The 18,828-nt window shown below is 40.7% G+C and overlaps 2 protein-coding genes across 2 annotated transcripts; one reads left to right on the top strand and one right to left on the bottom strand.

The window, feature by feature from the left end:
- The first annotated feature begins 3,842 nt into the window (after positions 1-3,842).
- fev (FEV transcription factor, ETS family member) lies at positions 3,843-6,421 on the top strand. The gene is made up of 3 exons (XM_070915132.1): positions 3,843-3,891; positions 4,530-4,601; positions 5,880-6,421. Exons 1-3 carry the CDS (start codon positions 3,843-3,845, stop codon positions 6,419-6,421), a joined length of 663 nt encoding a protein of 220 aa, XP_070771233.1.
- An 11,186-nt stretch (positions 6,422-17,607) lies between these two features.
- Positions 17,608-18,495, bottom strand: cdk5r2b (cyclin dependent kinase 5, regulatory subunit 2b (p39)). Its single transcript, XM_070915154.1, has one exon. The coding sequence runs from the start codon at positions 18,493-18,495 to the stop codon at positions 17,608-17,610; it is 888 nt and encodes a 295-aa protein (XP_070771255.1).
- Positions 18,496-18,828: the final 333 nt, after the last annotated feature.

Below are 18,828 nucleotides of genomic sequence, written 5' to 3'. Positions count from 1 at the left end.
TGTGTAACATTGTTCTTGTCAGACTGTATTCTTATTTCCAATAAACAAGAGCACGAGATCGCATTTGTTTTTATTATTTGTTCTTCGACTGTTACAATCACAATTTGCCAAAATGGCCAGTAAAGCAACAGATAATCTGGGTGGCCATTTTGAAACCATGCACCACCTGTCTTAATGTGAATCATCTTTTGAAAATAAAAGTCAAATTCAGGTTCTCTTGCTCTTGCTTTGCCTATTTGAAACAGCAAAGACCAAAATAAAGCCAGGCACAGAGAAACAACAGTGTCACTGTAAATACCTCAGTGTGCTGACACAGACGCAGACACTCCCGCTGCTCCACGGTGTCAGCGCACACACACAGCCATCCTTATTCAAACTGTTTCATTATTCTTTAAGAAATTCAAAAGAGGCCAGCAGAGGTCCTCATGCATGCAATGTTTTTAGTTATTGATGACAGTAAGTGTTGTATCCATTTTTTCTGTCCAGAACAACTTTCCGTGAGTTACTTAAATCAGGTCTGTTTTCACCTTTGTGACAATCCCAATGTTTTTTATTATTATTTATTTAGTGTCAACTGTATAAAAAACCCATTAAGGAACCTTTAATCCTTCAGTTTATCTGAACAATTCAAAATCACCAAGTTTGGAGGTAAAAAAAACATAGCACATTGACTAGTTTAACCCAAGTGAAAATCCTTAGCTCTACCCCTTATTGATTCTCCGTATTAGCTCTTTACGAATTACAAAGGTGGTACTGAAAACCAACATCAGGAAGAGGCCCTTTCTGACATAAACTCATACATCTTACACACATCTTGAACATGTATTTCCCCTCTACAGCCCTGCACACAACTCAGCATTTGTTTGCTTATTCTAATGTGGCACCATCATGTTTATTTTACAGTCACACGCCGGGATCCTGGAGTGTGTTTACCTCCGCACACACTCCTCCTGTTGGTCCAGGACGTTGGATTCCGTGTTACACACCCACAAGCCTGCACCGGCTCACAGTCCCACACCCAAAAAACCAGGATCTTTTGATAAATGTGTAACCATGCACACACACCTTTCTCAAACATACATTCCTCTGCAGACTGATTAAAGCAGCTGCTCCACGACTCACAGAGGAGTGACGCTTCAGTAGTCTTGTGAGTTGCAACCTCTGGTCCTCTGGCTGCACAGTTCAGAGCCCTAAGGTAAGTTTAAGTTCTTTACAGGGGAACTTTGCATTGATTCTTGGTGACAGCCATCATTTAATGAGGGTGTTGTTGTTGGGTTCTTTACTGAAATTAATTACAGTAGGTTTTGAAATGGAGAAATGTGTCAAATGAAGCCATTTAGCCTGAATGTTTATATCCATCTTGTGACAGAATGACTACAGAGGCCGCTGTGTAGGGCTTACATTTACACAAGTATAAGCAAATATAATATGTTTTATATATACAGTATATAAACACACTGTGTGTGTATGTTTGTTAATGGGATTTATGCAAGTTGAACATGCCTCAGTTTTACTACTGTGGGATAGCTACCATCAGATGCTGACTTAACTCTTTTTTTGACGTAAACTCTGAAGTATATAGCCTAGATCAATAAGTAGCAACATATTGATGTGTGCATAGAATTAATAAAAAACAAAACAGAGCAAATGAATGCTTTTCTGTGTTTATGTAATTTTGTATTTGTTTTTTTCTTTCTGTCTGTGGATTTCTTGCCTCATCACTGACCAGAGGTTGCCCAGCTATTTATCTACCACTGCATCAATGGATACAGTCTAGTTTTCGAGGCTTGTTTTAAGTTGCCTGCGACTTTTACTTGGACACAGGCAGCTAAAGCAAGTCTGGGACGCCAGAGACACACCTACAGGCCCAGCCCTGAGGAGCTGCTGCCACGAGAAGAATGGAAAACCCAGCTTTTAGTCCAGGGGGACTAATGGGAAATATACTATTTGCTATATTGCATTGATCAGTCACGCAAGATTTAGGCCCCTTTGTCTTGAAGAAAAACCTTCAAATCAGATGTCATCGTATGTAAACTACTAAGACAATCCAAGTCTTATACAGTCTGTTTTTACAAAGCCTGAACATGTGAACAGGGTCTTATATGTACAAACTTGCATGCTACAACTGTGTAGTCAAATAAACAAGATAACCTGTGATACAAATATATAGCCTATACTCAGTTAAGTATACTGCATTTGTTTCTACAGTGTGTTCGCATTTGCGCATGTCTGAGCTCAGTCAGCTGACACAGAGAGCAAACACTAAAACAGATGATGAATGATTAGCAGAGCATTTACTTTCAGTTCAGTCAACACAGAAGGCCGGATATGCAAAGTGTGATTTGAATTAAAGGGTAAAGTATTGTAATTGTAATTTAATTTTAAGTTGTGAGTTTATTTTTTTAATTTGTTTTTTATTTATTAATTTCAGGTCAAATTAATGTATTTTATTTGACAGATTTTCTTTCAAAATGTTCACCTTTTTCAAGGGAAGGCCATGAGAATCTGTGTAATCTGACATAAATGAAAGTCATGACACAGATATTGCAAGCAAAATGCTAAACCACACAAGATCCCAGCAGAGATGCATACACATCACTGTCACATACATGTTCTCTTTTAAGGTTTTTTTTACCATTTTATTGGGCTTTTGCCTTGATTAGATGCAGATGTAGAGAAGAAAACACAGGGAGAGATAGAAGTATTCCACGTTTACATGGTGCGCATCTTAAAACACTAATCATCAAGGACCTCACATCATTTTAGGTATTTATGGACAAAACTTTATCATGGGAGGGTTTTTTGACACACTCATAAATTACATGAATAGGCTTCAAATCATAACGATATAGTCCTGGATTGATCCCATGGAACAATATTAGAGATTGTGTGTCAGATGTGATATAAATCGATTTATAAAAATGATTCAAATGACATTTAATCACAGTGTTGTGCTGCATCATCAGCCTCATGTTATGTGTCTGTAATGCCAACATTAGTTGCACCTAAATCACATGTTTGTTGAGTTCTGCCTATATTTGTGAATACAATGTATGGATAGCTTGAGTCAGTCATTTAAACTACCAGGCTATAACCACAGCTTTAATGATTATACTAATAATTTCAAAGGGTGTTTAGACTATATACTGTGGAAAGGTAGGCCTATAGAAAGTGACAAATATGTTCAGTACAGCCAATAAAGCCCACAAAGCTTCACACTGCCTCTAAAACCCCCCGCTAGAATTGGAAAACATGATAAGGTCAGTGGGCATCAGAAGCCATGGTTTTAAAGTTACAACCTCATTACCCGCAGATTGAGGCTATATAACCTTAAACCCACAAACAGAAGGTTAGGGGGGATGAAATGTTCTTGTTTTCTCGTGTGCACTGAAGCGCGTTTTTCAAGGTAAATATTCTTTTTCCAACATGAAATAGGTCTTTGTTGTTTGCCGAGAGGTAAAGAGGCGGAAAAGTGAGGAGGATCTGAACTGGTTTCCATGTCAAACACTTCAATTCACCATAGAAACTCAGATCTTAACGCGGAAACTTTATTAAACTGTGATGGCGGATTGATAAGGGCCGAATTTCTATCGGCCTCTTTTTATTGTGGGCACCAGGCGGGCTGACAGAGGTAAATTGCTCTTTTAATTAAAGCAATGCACCAGGGGAAATTGCTGTCTGAATATTGTCTCAGAGATGGGGGCCAGTGACAGTTGCCTGGAAACTTCAATCTGTCCACCCGCATTTATTCCAGATCACAGTTATGAGATAAAGTTTAATAAAAATCTTTTCCTCCGCCACCAACGAAATGAAATCCAACCCTTTCTGAACAACTGAACACAATGAGACAGGACTGCGGAGGAAACCTCATGTTCAACATGTATCTCTCAGGTTCGTCATTTGGTCCCGTATAAAGAATTAGAGAAAGACTAATCCTTCTTTAAAGTGTGCTGGGTGTCGGAGTCCCGGCGCGGCGGTGCTCCGTCTCCGGGGCACAGCATTGTTGAGCCTTTTCAATCTGAAAGCCCGTCTGCTCTTTTGTCGGAAATCGGAAATCCTTTTTCCTGGACGCGTTTCCTGGCTTCCCGGAGAGGAGACCGCAAAGACGACATGCTTCTTGCATTAGACTGCGACTGGACGAGGACACAATTAGGATTTTTGATCAATTTGAACTTTTGCTCAGATTTTTTAAAAATGTCTTAACATTTTATTTTGGCTTGAATCGTATGCAAGGCTCTGCTCAACTTCACAGCCTCTAATAACAATTTCACAACAGCTGTGCAGATGAGAAGAAGTCCATCTAGAGTTTATTTGATTTAATTCACCCTTTAGTCACTGTGATGTGTCTTCTAGTTAGATGATTTCTAGGAAATTCTGGACACAAAATGAAGTTGTTTTCTTAAGATTTGAATCTAAAATGACCCTGAATGGCTTCCTAAAACGGATTATTTATAGACGATATGAAACAGATAACATGCCGGGAGGATAGGCAGCTGGTGATCCTGACAGTGTCTCTGTTTTGATTTCAGATCCAACAGAAAATCTGTTGAAAGAAAGCAAAGGAACAACTTGGGGTCCAATAAACACAGGAGTACAGAAAGGTAAGAACCTCAATGGCCTGTCAGGACACACAACGATAGGGCACAGTTATTTATTATCAGTTAGCTTATTATGATATGAAAAAAGCCCTCCAACCCTCCAACACAATATTTGAAAATATTGATAATGATGATAAATAATAAATATAAATAGCTGTTGTGTGGTCGTATTATTAATCATGTAAAAAAAAAGCCTCTGAGGGAAACTTTAATTTTCTGGCTATAGTAACAAAAATAATTCTATATTCACTTTCATATTTAAAAATATATTATTTTCTATTGCATTTCATTTGTGCTTCTGTCAAAGGTCGAACTGGTGTGCAGTAGATATACCTCCTTTCTGCATTCTTACTCTCAGCTTGCAGCTGCATTATGTTTGCTGGCCACAGATAATATGGGATTTTTTTTTTTCAATTAATAAAGAGATTTTGTCACCCCAAAATCATCTTGTGTCATCCATTCTTAGGCTGAAAACTGAATCATAGATCGAGGGAAATGCAATACCTAAATCAATTAAACTGGGTACATTAAAATAAGATAAAACAAAAACTGCCATACAGCAGAATCCATCTGCCGTTAGTCCACAGCTCATTGTCAGTGATTTAATTACACTGTGATGGAGTGCTAAACGACATCAACACCTCACACAGCCAGACAAAATATAGCCGTGTGTGACGGTTTTAAATGAAAAATACAAGTGAATATGAAAAATATCTGAGAGACTGTTTTTAAAATGTAAATGACCTGAAGACAATATGAGCTCCTACAATATATATTAAAATAGACATTATGAAGACGACCATGTTGCTTTAAAATATATAATGTTATAAGATGCATTTAAACATATAGACTAACAAAGAAAAACAATCTGCTCAAGACGCATCGAAACATGCGATTTTGTAAATTATACAAAACTGGTTCGCTTGAAATAACATCTGGACAGTTTTAATTGAAAGCATGTACATTCAAATGTCTCGAAATGCGTATCGTTTTATCAGCGATCAGTCTGCAATTTGCCTTGAAAAACAGAGATGTATTTATCACTTTATCTGCTAAAATGTTTATGACTGATGACAGTATATTATTTGATAAAAGTGATAAAAGACACTGGGGGCCGCAGACATGGTTTTCATGTGGTTTCACATAAAATGTCTTATTAAGTTACTGATTTATTGAGTGAATGCATTTTCTAATCTTTCTCTGCGTTGCTTTGATCAGTTTACTTTTAGACTCTTTAACACCATGCCCCCCCCCCCCCCCCCCCCCCCCCCCCCTCTGCAGGCAGCGGGCAGATTCAGCTGTGGCAGTTCCTGCTGGAGCTCCTCTCTGACAGCGCCAACATGTCGTGCATCGCCTGGGAGGGCACCAACGGCGAGTTCAAGCTCATCGACCCGGACGAGGTGGCTCGGCGCTGGGGGGAGCGCAAAAGCAAACCCAACATGAACTACGATAAGCTGAGCCGGGCGCTGCGCTACTACTACGACAAGAACATCATGACCAAGGTCCACGGCAAGCGCTACGCCTACAAGTTTGATTTCCACGGCCTGGCGCAGGTGTGCCAGCCGTCCACCACGGAGCAGGCCATCTACAAGTTTCAGGGTAACTTCTCCCCGATTCCCTTCTCCGGGATCTCCAAACTGAACCTCGTGGCTCCCGGCGTGGGGCCGTCGGGTTTCTCCTACTGGCCCGGTTCCCCTCCGGCGGCTCTGTATCACAGCCACAACCTCCAGCCTACGGGGCCATTCGGCACCGTTTCTCCGTCCCACATCAGCTGTGTCAACAACATCAACAGCCTGACTAACATCAATAGCCATTACAACTGACTCTTAATGCATCTTTTAGACAACCTGGGAACACATAGACACCGCAGGTAACACGGCAACGAGCGAGGAGAGATGACAAAGAGCACCGAGAGGTCGGTTTTGGTAACCTATACTGGTTAAAAAGAATGTTTTTAGACGCGCACTGCACGTAACGATTGTGTCAACAGGGTAGGTTATATTTAAACTTGTAATTATGGACCTGTAGTCAGTAGTCCTGCTGAGACGAGATGTCTAAACACTAAATCATTTAGCCATTTTAAAATTTAAACCAAGACATCTTTTCACGAGCAAATCATTAAATCCTATCCATCAAATTGCGCAGTATGGTTTGAACCTTTACGCACGGTATTTTAGTAATTATATTTGTTCGATTTCGACCCATAAAGATCCCGAATATAGACTTCTCACTTTGGGCCATAATCTGTGAGATTAAATCGGAAATGAACAAAATTTAGCGAGTTTTAGACCGGTTTTAAAAATGAAAAAATATTTTGAAAAAAGAGATAATGAAATACAGATTGTCGGTTTTATACCTATCAGCTGCCATCCTTCTCTGTTCCTTTGCTGTCTCTCATCCTCCTGTCTTGAGTTCGGTGGCTGTTTCTACATGCGGGTGGATGTATTTGCACCAGCTTGCGCCACACCGCTGGTTATTATTGGACTTTTGGCGCCATCTCGTGGTTTTGGAGTGGCCTAACGTCTTGGACATCATTTTTTCTTTCACTAAATATCTAAATATCACCACTTGAAAACCTGAAATATGTTGTCACTTTAATCACTGTTTAGAAATCAGATTACACATAACCATGCCCTTATAGGAAAATCAAACGTAACCTACATGCAATAAAAATAAAACCAGTAGAGAGGTACAGGGTTGTAATTTGTGTGAAATAGTCTCTGACGTGAATAGTAACAAACTATGAAGCTCCTCTGTAAATAATGTAGGGTAGAGACAGGCTCAGGCTATCGCTGCTTAATTTAGGTGATTTTGGAGTGAATTATATTGCATTCATTCACACAGCTTCATACTGTAGCTAAAAAAAACTGTACCAATAAAAAAAAGTAAATAAAAACAGACTGTTATGAATAAATGTCTCTGTCAGTATGTGTTTGAATTATGTGTTGATGCCATTTTGCTTCAGTCCAAACGCCACTAAAGCCGCCAAACGCCTCAGACGTTTGTGTCACATTTAACTCGGCGCATCACCACCCATGCTCACACTGTCAGCGTTCTTGTTCTCTCAAGTGAGTTTGTATTCATGATACATTCCTTTGAAATGATAATAAGTAAACTGGTGATGATCATGATGACAAGATTAGAATTAGAATTAGATATTCACCAACGCAGTGGCGTGTAATTCTGGCCACTAGTTGAAACAAGCAGTTATGCCAGCAGAGTCATCCCAAATTATTTGCCTACAATGACAATCTTGCTGTAACAAAAACAAAAATAACAAAACGGATATCATTTTGTTATTTCAAAGTCAGCTGTAAATGTGTACCTGGCCTAACAGGGTCTTAGTTCCTCATCCTGATTGTCAACACAGAAAAAATATAATAATGAACCAACCATAAGTCTTACATTTAGTGTTTAATGTGAAAGGTCAAAGCTGACATCCAGATGCCATGCAGATGTGGCCTAAGCACCCTTATTAATACATTTGCATTGGCATTGTTGAAGAAAGCAATGGGCTACAACTGGAGGTAGTCATAATGTAGCAGGAAAAAATCCACAGCCATAGTTTTTTGTTTAGAATAAAATCTGAATTATTCCAAGCATCACTGAGCACACTGCTTAAAAGTCTGGATCTATAAGACTCATCAGACAACAAATCTACAGTGCAGAAGTACAAATAACAACGTCATAATTTTCTGTATTACATAGGAATTTCATTAGTAGTCATTACTTGTTATTATGTCAACTTTTCATGGGCAAAATATGACAGTAAACCTCATCAACCACGCGGGGGCGCCATAACTCTTCCAACGTCAGAACACTGTTTACATAACCAGGCGATAGAGGTGCTCTAATGTAGAACATAGAAGCATCTGCAAATAGCAGATTAACCCCAAGCCTCATTTTATGAAAGTGTCTACAGAGATGAAAGTACGTCTGGACTGAGCATTATCAGACAATGGACATGAGAGTGTTATGCCTGTTACATATAATAGTTTCACAGCATAATGGTAGCTGCAGCAACGAGGTTCAAACACTCATTGTTTGTTTTCTTTCCTGTGGTCCAGGTGTGTATATGGAAAATGTGCTATGCTCTAAAAAAAAAAAAATTGTGATAGTTACCAGAGTTAATGTATATACGCCAATTACACATCAAAGATCAAGCTCAGGGGTGAATATTAACATTAAAACTCCATGATACTGGATATTGGACTCGCACAAATTCTCTTAAACCGCCTTGAGAAGTGGGTCAGCCTCCCCGAATGTGTGTGTAAACTGGCTCTGAACATACATCACGGGAAGAACAGTTTTTTGTCTCGGGGTCCACGTGTCAGTGAAACATGACATAACCTCTGGTGTTGCACAAGGGAGCTTCCATAGCTATGCTGATGATACACAATGGTACATATCCCTTGAGCCAAGTGAAGTAGATGCCTTAAGCTCCCTCACTGCATGCTTGGCGGCAATTAAATTGATAAACAACTTTCTTAACCAAATGAGGATGAGACAGAAATTCTATTTGTTAGCCCCAAATCCAAAAGGGATGAGCTGCTTAAAACACTTGGTAATCTGACTCCCTGGATCAAACCAGAAGAAATTCATTCATAAGATAAGGTAGCGAGAGCTGCTGCAACAGGCTGCCACTAGTGCGGCGCCATCTTGACAGAAAAAAGACATGCTCACTGCTCACATGCTGCTTAGCTACACTGCACTGGCTCCCTGTATCTTCTTTTAAAGTCCTTCTACTTCTTTACAAAGCTCTCAATGGCTTCGGACTGGCTTACCCAAAGATATCAGAGAGGCAGGCTCTGCTGACATTTTTAAACGCCACTTAAAAACATATCTCTTCCACCTAGCCTTTTTCTAGCACCACTTCTTACGATATGCGCGCTTCACACGGAGCACGAACATGCTGTTTTTAAATGACCTTTTATGCATTTAAATGTCTTTTTTATTTCTTGATCTTTCAAATGGTTTGCTTTCTCTGCAACGCAAAGCACTTTATCTGCTTTCTTTTAAATGTAATGTGTGTTTCCTGTTTTTGTTCCTTTTCAAATGTAAAGTACTTTGAGCTGCATGTTTTGTATGTAAGGTGCTACACAAATAAAGCGTATTATTATTATTATCATTATTATTATTATTAAAGCTAAGAAACAAATGTATTTCTTAAGGAAACTTAAAAAGACAAAATTCCTGTGCCAAGTTCTTATGAATTCTATATTATTCTTAAATGGGTGTTTGTGAAAGAAACAGAGAGAGTGGGTCACTCATTCACAGCAGCGTTTGTGTGTGTGTGTCCTGCATATCAATAGGAAAGACTTGGGATCGCTATTGACAACTGAATCTCTCTCTCTCCCTCTGTGTGTGTGTGTGTGTGTGTGTGTGTGTGTGTGTGAGATTGCTAGCAGTCTGTTAGGATTTAAACAACAGAGAGAGAAAGAGAAAGAAAGATGTCCATCCCTCTAGACTCCTTATATTGTGCTTCTCATAATAACATTGTGGAAACTCCACAGGGGTTAAGTCACTTCCACAATATTGTAATCGTCATAATCGTCACTGCCTTCTCTGCCAACTGCTACTGCCACTAATCTGCAGCGCCTATTGTTGCTCCTAAGCAGCACTCATCCTCTCTCTTCTTATTGCGTAACAAACTAGGTGGGTGTTTTCATTGCAAGCCACAGGATTAACAGTGTGAATGTAGAAGACTGAGGAGCGAGAAGGAAAGGAGGAGGAGGAGGAGAGGGACCGAAGGGAAGAATATCTTAATGTTACTTAGCAGCACTTATGTCAGAAATGAAACTTCTGTCTCACTGAAAAGGAAAAATTAATGGTGTTTGTGGAGATCAGCGACTTCAACAGACCTGAGTGCATTCTTAGTGATTTGGATATGAATGGATGATGATGGATATATTCATAGGCCGTCTATGGGCACACAGACTGTCTCAAACCTGTCCTCAGGACTTGGCCTTGTCGCTGACACAATGCAATTTACTACACCGATGTTGTAACCCATTTTCAAAGCACATATCGTACGTTATCATGTTTTTTGTACCTTCTTGGTTTCAGTTCAGGTCAGTAGGGTGTAAAAATCTACTTAAAGACATTCAAAGCTGATAATCCATCACAGTGAACATTCTGTCAATCTTACATTACTGTTGTGTGATAATGCAGTTACATTAATTTTTCTTCTCAGAAGCTTTCAGCGAGAAGCGTTCAGGTGATGGCGGGAAGCTCCGACTTCTACAGCTGAGAGTACGTTGCTGCACAATGCCGCATTCACGGGCTCTGAGCTGCGCTGTTGGAAAATCTAATTCTGAAGAAATGAAGAGGACATCATGAAAAAATGGCGGCCCTGAGAGCTCAACGCACTGCAACTTAATAAAACACAGACAAATAGACATAACACAAGCAAATAGAGAAAACACAACCAAATATAGAAATGCTGCAAGTAACGCAGACAACAACAGAAACTGTTTCCAGGGTGTTTGTTCACTTTTTATCACTGCATTTTACCCTGACAGGTGTACATGAGTCACATGTTCAGTTCTCTCAGTCCCACAACAGTGCATTATTAGAACAGGGTAAGGCAGTCAGTGGGCTTCATGTTGCCTTATGTGTTGCAGTCGGTGACTCATTCTTCCAGCAGGAGAGAGTGGTAATGAAGGCTCAGCTAAATTAGAACATCACACCTACGAGGTGCTGAAATAGACTTGAAAATAAGAGGGAGAGAGAAAGAGGTGTGTGAAAAGGTGAGAGACTCAAAGAGGTAAGGAAAAGAGAAACCAGAGAGGTAAAAGTAAACTTAGACCAATAGTTTTTTTTTATCCTTTTTTCATAGGCACACACTCTGTGAGCTGGTTAAAATCAACCTCCTGTCTGTGTTTATTCATCCTCCATGCTTTTGATGTGTGGAAAATGTGGAAAAGGCAAGACAAAAACTCAGGGATGTGTTAATTTGAGTGGTTTTAGGCATTTTTTAGCATTGGTTGAATGATTAAGGAGTTTAATTTATTTGGTGTCTTTAATCCGTCAAGAATTACCCAACCTCCCTACTATGACTACAGTTAGCGTTGAGATGGCACTAACTATCATACAACACAAGCTTTTCTAGAGCTGTTCAGCATTACAAGACTGTATTTCTGGCTGTTTCCATATATGAATTAAACCATTTTCAAAAATCCTTCAGACTACATACTGTGAAAGCAATAGTTTGGCATAAGATGAGATAAAAGTGTCTCACAGGTGGCAAATATTAAAGCAGGAGGACAGGAAACAGGTAATGGTCTGCTTCTGACATGTTAATTTGTCAGTGTAGATAATGGTCTTGGATTGAAGCGCCTCTATACTTCAAAATCCAGTGTTAGATTTTGGCTGTTACGTAAAACTAAATGGATGAATAATCATGCAGATTCATGTGGTGTGAAGTGATTCACTGGCAAATTAAGATGAGAAAATAACAATGAACACTGAGTAGGTGTGTGGTGAATGGAGGAATTAGTATACTAAATTTAAATAAGTGTCATATAAACACAACATTATATGGTTATATAACATATACAGTATTGAACATATCACTCTTTAATGAACTGTACCATGAAGTGAATTCTTTGGTCCCTACTGACTTCACCCTGCTATGTAGAAGTGGTGAGCGACTGACTCTCACTGCAACTAGATGCTGGAGTAATCTAGTTAAAGAGATTAGCCGGGTGGTTATGTAGCAAGGCAAAATAGACATAATCCCTATAGGGTGTTTCCTCAGTTGGTCGAGGTTTGATCTTTTTTCCACTTGGGTGAAGCTGACAAATCCTTTTTCAAGAGACAGTGAAGTAAACTCGGGACTGTATGCACACTGTTAAAGGTGATGTCTTAATCGAGTTACAAAACAATCCAAACTTATTTTCATTATTTTAATTTTATTTTTTATTTACATTTTATACCTTTTTTCCATTGTCCTAATCTTTCACCAGTGCTGGAAGAAGTATTTGCATGAGTAAAAGTACCAATATACAATATGTCAAAATACTCCATTATAAGCAAAAGTTCTGCAGTAAGCATCTTACTCAAGTACTGGTTCTGCAGTAAAACTTCCTTTGTAACTGACTGTGATATTATTAGGTTATTAATACTGATCCACCAGTGCATAAGCAGCATTTTACTGATGGTTGACGTGAAGCTAGTTTTAACTACTTTGTTTACAGTCCGAGAGTACAGTCAGATAAATCTGAGGGGTCATGAGATGATTATTAACGTGACGTAGGAAAGAACACAAAACAAAGTTCTGCTACACAAATCTGTATTTCTTTTTTAAGACTTTTCTCGAATTTCTATTATTTGTGTATATTTGTGTAATATTATGTTAACTCTTTGTCTAATAGTTATTTAGATGAAACCATCTGAGAGTTTAGACGTGAAATATCTCTTTGGTGGAGCTGCTAACAACCCATAGACTGAAATCTGAAATCTGACCACAAGACCGCAAGTACCGCTAAGTTGTACTTAAGGGCAGTACTTGATTAAATGCACTTAGTTAATTACCACCTCTGTCTTTCACATGCAGTTCTGGCAACAGTAGATGCTCAGCTTTGTTTTACATCATGTTGCAAACATTTCAATCAAGATACCTGAAGCCTGCAGACTCCAGTTCAGGGCTGTGTGACATAAACCTAAAACACATAAAGACATTTATGTGAGAGACTTGCTGTATTAAATAAATTACAAAATACGAATGCAGTGACAGTACAGTGACTGCAGCCTGAACTCAATTTCCTGGTTATTATCATGTTTTTGGTGTATTCTGGTTATGTGTTTGTGCTCATAAACATCATTATATGTATCCTTATCCTGGATTTAAGAAACCTAAATGGAATATAACCCAGATACTGAGGCATGTAAACATCTGATCTCAGTCTGCATGTGTCCTCAGTAAAACAAAAAATACGATGATAAACAATGAGATGATGATCTGTAGACTTAAATGGAAGTGCAAGTGTGACATCTGTAATGCAGAGGACAAACTATACTGTTGCTCTTTTCTTTCAGATCACAAATCCAGAGGAGTGCAGCAGTACCAAGGCAGAGGTAAAGCAGAAAAGGCAGTGAGCGGCTGGATGTGGGGGAGTCGGGAACACGCCTGCACCGACAGACGCTCACGAACACTGTGTGCAGGCCTTCTGTTGATCACTGCAGTGTGTATGTGCTGTGCAGTGGTTCAGCCCACGCTCAGTCCCACACAAGCTCACTTTGTCCAGCTCTCATTCACTTACCTACCCGTTACTATAGAGACACGGAGGGGAAGAATGCAGAAAGCAGGCTGGCAGACAGATATGCAGGAGACCCGGGCTGAATCTTAATAATAAAGAGAAGACTCACAACACTGCACTGGGAGGCTGTTACATAACGCTGCTGCAGGATTCTGCCGTGAAGTCAACCTGTAAAAACAAACAAAACCGAACTAAAAGCTATTTTTTGGCTATTAGCTGTTTGACCTCACAAATCATCCGACTGAGTGTGTAACCCTTCAGTTCACATGAAAGTTGAAACTGTTTAACAAAACATGGCAGGGACAAACAGATAAAAGATTTTGAACTTTAGAGAATTTCGTATCATATTCTGCTTAAAACACTAAAAATAGATCGGCCAAGTTTGTTGTACAGAAGCAATACTAGTATGTAAGTTTATTGTCCTTCAACAAACTGGTACAAAATATGCAACAATGTGAAGCTAAATGTGGCTAACGTTTCACCTCTGGTCATTCTAGATAAATCTTATAGCATTTATTATTGAAATGAGGCTTTGACCCTCTTCTTTATCGTCACCAGACTGACATTCGATGGCAGTAAATGAATGAAACTGAAAAACTGTCTGTCTCTTTTTTCTCTATCCCTCTGTGTTCTCGCTGTTCCACTTTCTTTCCACTCTCTCTACCTCTGCCTTCCCCTCAAACTATGTCACTCCTGTTCCATTTCTGTCGTGATTTTTTTTAGTCATTTTCTGTCTGCCTTTATTCATTTTGTTCTGTAAATAGATACTGCATGCCCCTACAGTATAAGACAGACAGACTGACAGAGAGAGAGAGAGAGAGAGAGAGAGAGAGAGAGAGAGAGAGAGAGAGAGAGAGAGAGAGTCACAGACAGTCCTGAGACTGCAGCAGATTCTAACCAATCACATGAAAGAACCCTCCAGCCCATGTGGCTTATTCATAAAAAACAGGAGGAAACCCTTGTCAATCCAGATCCAGTCTCTCACACAGCATATCATCAGTGCATCCATGCTCCAAACTAAGGAAGCTTCTGAAGCTTCATGTTACATTTTATTGTCAAATGCAACTCAAGTGAGGCATATTTTAATATTAAATTCCTCAATTTTGCATATCTCTGAGAGTCATTATCAATATGTGTGTGCAGATTGATGCATGCATATTCCTCCTGATATATATATATATATATATATATATTCTTTTTTTTTTTTTTACAATTTACTCTCTTACTGTTTGGTTTCTGTGTCCCCATTTCAGCTTCTCATTTTCAGTATGTGGCCCCAATTAGAAAATCCAGGACACAAAGATAGGATACAAAAAATATCCTCTATATGTGTCAGCTTACTTGTGCGTCACAGGTACATCAACTGCAACATACTCGAGGATGAAACGAAGCTGTTCTTAGAGATATACCTCTGCCACTTGCTTATACACCCGTAAACCAGTCAGGATATAAAGCCTCAAAACATTATTCTACCTTTGAGTCAGTCTCTCTCTCTTGGCTCAGTAAACTTTTCCATGTATGAATACCTCTATCTGATGAGTTTTTGTCTCATGGCAACCAATGAAATCCCATGAGCTTCAGTCTCATGGCAACCTATGGTATCATCCCAGTAAGCATATTCGTCATGGACTTATTTCTATTGCATAACCATGTCTCAAGAGTTCCCTGCAAATCAAAGGATTAGTGGGTGGTGTGAGTGGATGAGAGGCTGTCCAAGTTAATTACTGCTCCAGAAAACTCCAAGGTTTGTAAAATAAGATGGGCTGCATGCATGAGATATATATTAAGGGTATACACGGTAGTGCACCCACACTTAAACATCAAGACAACGTGTTAAATGAACAAAACAGTGCAAGAGAGATGAGATCCTACTTAAATTTGGATTTATTTCATCATGGTCACCATAAACAAGTACTGTATTGTCCTTTTATTAACATGTGGAGAGAATGAATGCAACTGCGGTGCGACACCACAGGCAACACACACATCACTTTCTGTAGCTGACATATAGGAAAAATGAACTGTACAAAAGATCTAATTCACAGATGGTCATCCTAGAAACATTAACTGCAAACTTAATGGCAAACACGCCAGTGCCTGAAAGGAAACACCGGTACACGACCATTATGTTATACCACTGTGCAAAACATCAACGGGTTTGATCAGAACTGTGCAAAATAGCAGCATTATATTCCACTTTCCAAGCAATGGGCTCACAACACAACATCACAATGATCACTTTGAAGGAGCATAATACTGAATAATGACGATCAGGTTTGCCCTATAAACCTGGTTTCAGAGTGTCACGTTAAGCTTATAGAAACTGCACTGATGTGCGCAAATGATAGTCTTCTGAGACCCTCACATTCAATACTTCCATCACCAGGAGACGTCCTTCCTGAATTGACTGCACTGAGAGTGAGTTGAACCCAGCAAACTGATGCCCACAGCACATTTACAGAGCAGGGCAAAAATACCATTTGACCATTAAGCTCTAGTTGTTTTTTTGTTGTGTTATGCTTGAACTACATCACATACAGCCACCTTCAAAACAGGCAGAGAAAATAAATACAGAGCAAAGTTAAAATGTGGGATATGTACATGTAAACCATATAGTTACAGGCCAAGAGTATTAAATAGTTGGCACATAATGAGAAAAAGTGTACATTCCAGTCAGTCTCTACTTATGTTGGCCTCCGCAATGTATTGGAAAGCAATACACGACAGAGGCCTTGGGTTGATACTCAGGCTGTATGGCCACCTATGGGCCCATTTAGTGCGGTTTACCACATTCCACACTAATTTTACATTTCTGCTCCCTACCCTCATGTTTAAACTTGAACCAACGGCTCACTTACAGGTACATCCCTACAACGTCATGCTGGTAAAAAAAAGAAAAGAAAAAAAAGCTATTTTTAATTCAAAATGAGGTGATTTATATGAAGAAATTGGTGGTTTTAATCACACAACAGAAGCTGAAAACAGTTACATTCCAACCAGGCATGAAGACACTGTACATACACAGCAGGATGCTTTTCTGCAGTCAAAGTCTGCAGATTGAAACTAGCTGTCCACCTGTTACCCTTAGAGGAATATCTACAGTTCTACCAAGTCATATGTTTTGTCCCCTTAAAGAAGCATGCTTCTGATATATGTTGCATGTTTAACAGCTTAACTATCAGCTGGTAGAGAATTTAAAAAAGCACAATATAGTGTACACCTCCTCTCACAAGGCTTAGGCTTATGTGCTGAGGGTGTGTTGGGCTGACTCTGGTCCTCTTAAGCCACTCTTGGCTCCTGTTGTGGCGAAGTGACTCAAATAGCAGGGAGCAGACGAGAAATGGCTGCACAGGTCAGCACCTCGGACAGCTCCGCCTCTCGGCACCCTCACAAACACGCATCTATTCTGGTCCCGCCTGGAAGATCACCTCACTGCGACATCCACGCACTTTAACCGGAAAGTAGGCTAATCATGAACGAAACGGGGGATTTGAGTGCCACCAAGTCAACCCCCGCGTCTCTCAAGGGACAAGACGAAAGAGGACAATATACCATTGGCATGCATTTATGAAATCTCCAACACTGTAGCCTAAACACCACACTGAAGTTGTGTAACTAGAGAGATATTCAGCCCAGACGTGAGAAGCCTTCCACGTTGGCCTTTACATTCAAAACCACCTTTATGTGATTTTGCAGGAACATTCATCTTTTTTTTAAAAAAACACACCAGTGTCTCGGCTGTTTCCATGTCAGCGGTCCAGGTTTGACTCGCAGGTGTCTCGTTGGTTTTTCAGGTCCTGGAAGACCTCGGTGAAAAAGTGCGGGTCTGCGTTCAGCTGCAACATTTTGGCACTCATCCTGTTGATGATCCGGAGCGAAGTCTCCCAGAAAACGTCCTTGTTCGCCTCGATCATGAACGGCTTGAGCGGGTAGGAGATCTCGTTGCCCATGTAGGAGTAGGCGAGGTAGAGGCAAGCCTGAAAGGTGCCCTGCAGCTCGGCCGGGCTGTCGATGCTGTCCGCCACCGTGTCGTCGCACAGCAGGTACACGAACACCACGTTGGCCGGCGTGATGAAGCCTTGGTCCTGCCAGCCCTGGAGCAAAAGAGTCCGGTCAATGTTCCGGAACCAGAGGATCACCTCTCCGCTGTTTAACTCTTTCAGTTTATAACACCTGCGGCACATGAAGTCCCCCAGACAGCGCAGGAGCTCCCCGGTTGAAGCCTGGATAACTATCCGCCTCGGTGACACCAGAGACAGGCTGCTGGGCTGCTTCTGGACCGAGCAAAGCCTCCCGTTCGGGACGACAGCGTCCTTGTTCTGCGTGGGGACCGTGGGCACCGGGACCGGGATCGGGGCTTTGGGCTTCTTCTCTTCGGTCTGGTGCGTTTTCCTGATGTTCTCGCTGTTGAGCTGAGCCACCTGGCCGGACGGGAGGTCACGAGCGGGCAGCGGGTTCGGGGTCACTTTCTTGGCACTCTTCTTGGCCGAATTGGCCACCAGCTTCTTCCAGGAGAGGGAGACGAACATCGAGTGCCGCTTGAGGCTCTTGTCGTTTTTGAGTCCGTCTCCCGCGACCTCGGAGTCCATGATAGATGCCTTCTTCGTCGCCGGAGATATAGAGAGGACGGTTCCCATGTCTGCGAGGAAGGAGGGAGCCGCGGGGGTATGGATGCTGCTGCAACTTCAACGCAGTCTTCTGCAGGGTGAGAGGCGGCGAAGAACAGTCACGACAATGATTGAAACTCCATTTACACGTCTGGGTGTCTCCTGGGCGGCAAAGGGGGACGACGATGGAGCTGGTTTTTCAAAGTGAACTTGTATTCCAGCAGATGCTCAGCAGGGGAACGCTGCGACACAATCCTACGGCTGCAGCCTCAATGAAGATTAGTCGCTCTGCGTAAATCATGGGTTTAAACGAACCAGCAAGTGCTGCCGCTGACTGACAGCCGAGCCAGCCAATGAGAAAGC

Source organism: Enoplosus armatus, chromosome 11 (genome assembly GCF_043641665.1).
Source record: "Enoplosus armatus isolate fEnoArm2 chromosome 11, fEnoArm2.hap1, whole genome shotgun sequence".
Lineage (NCBI taxonomy): Eukaryota > Metazoa > Chordata > Actinopteri > Centrarchiformes > Enoplosidae > Enoplosus > Enoplosus armatus.
Note: the sequence above shows the minus strand (reverse complement) of the source record. Positions and strands in the feature narration are given on the sequence as shown.

Bases quoted from the DNA above. Each gene is read 5' to 3' on its own strand.
- fev (XM_070915132.1), top strand. From the start codon at position 3,843: ATGAGACAGGACTGCGGAGGAAACCTCATGTTCAACATGTATCTCTCA. The intron at 3,892-4,529 runs GTTCGTCATTTG...TTTTGATTTCAG, and splicing joins GTTCAACATGTATCTCTCAG to ATCCAACAGAAAATCTGTTG. The intron at 4,602-5,879 runs GTAAGAACCTCA...CCCCCTCTGCAG, and splicing joins AAACACAGGAGTACAGAAAG to GCAGCGGGCAGATTCAGCTG.
- cdk5r2b (XM_070915154.1), bottom strand. From the start codon at position 18,495: ATGGGAACCGTCCTCTCTATATCTCCGGCGACGAAGAAGGCATCTATC.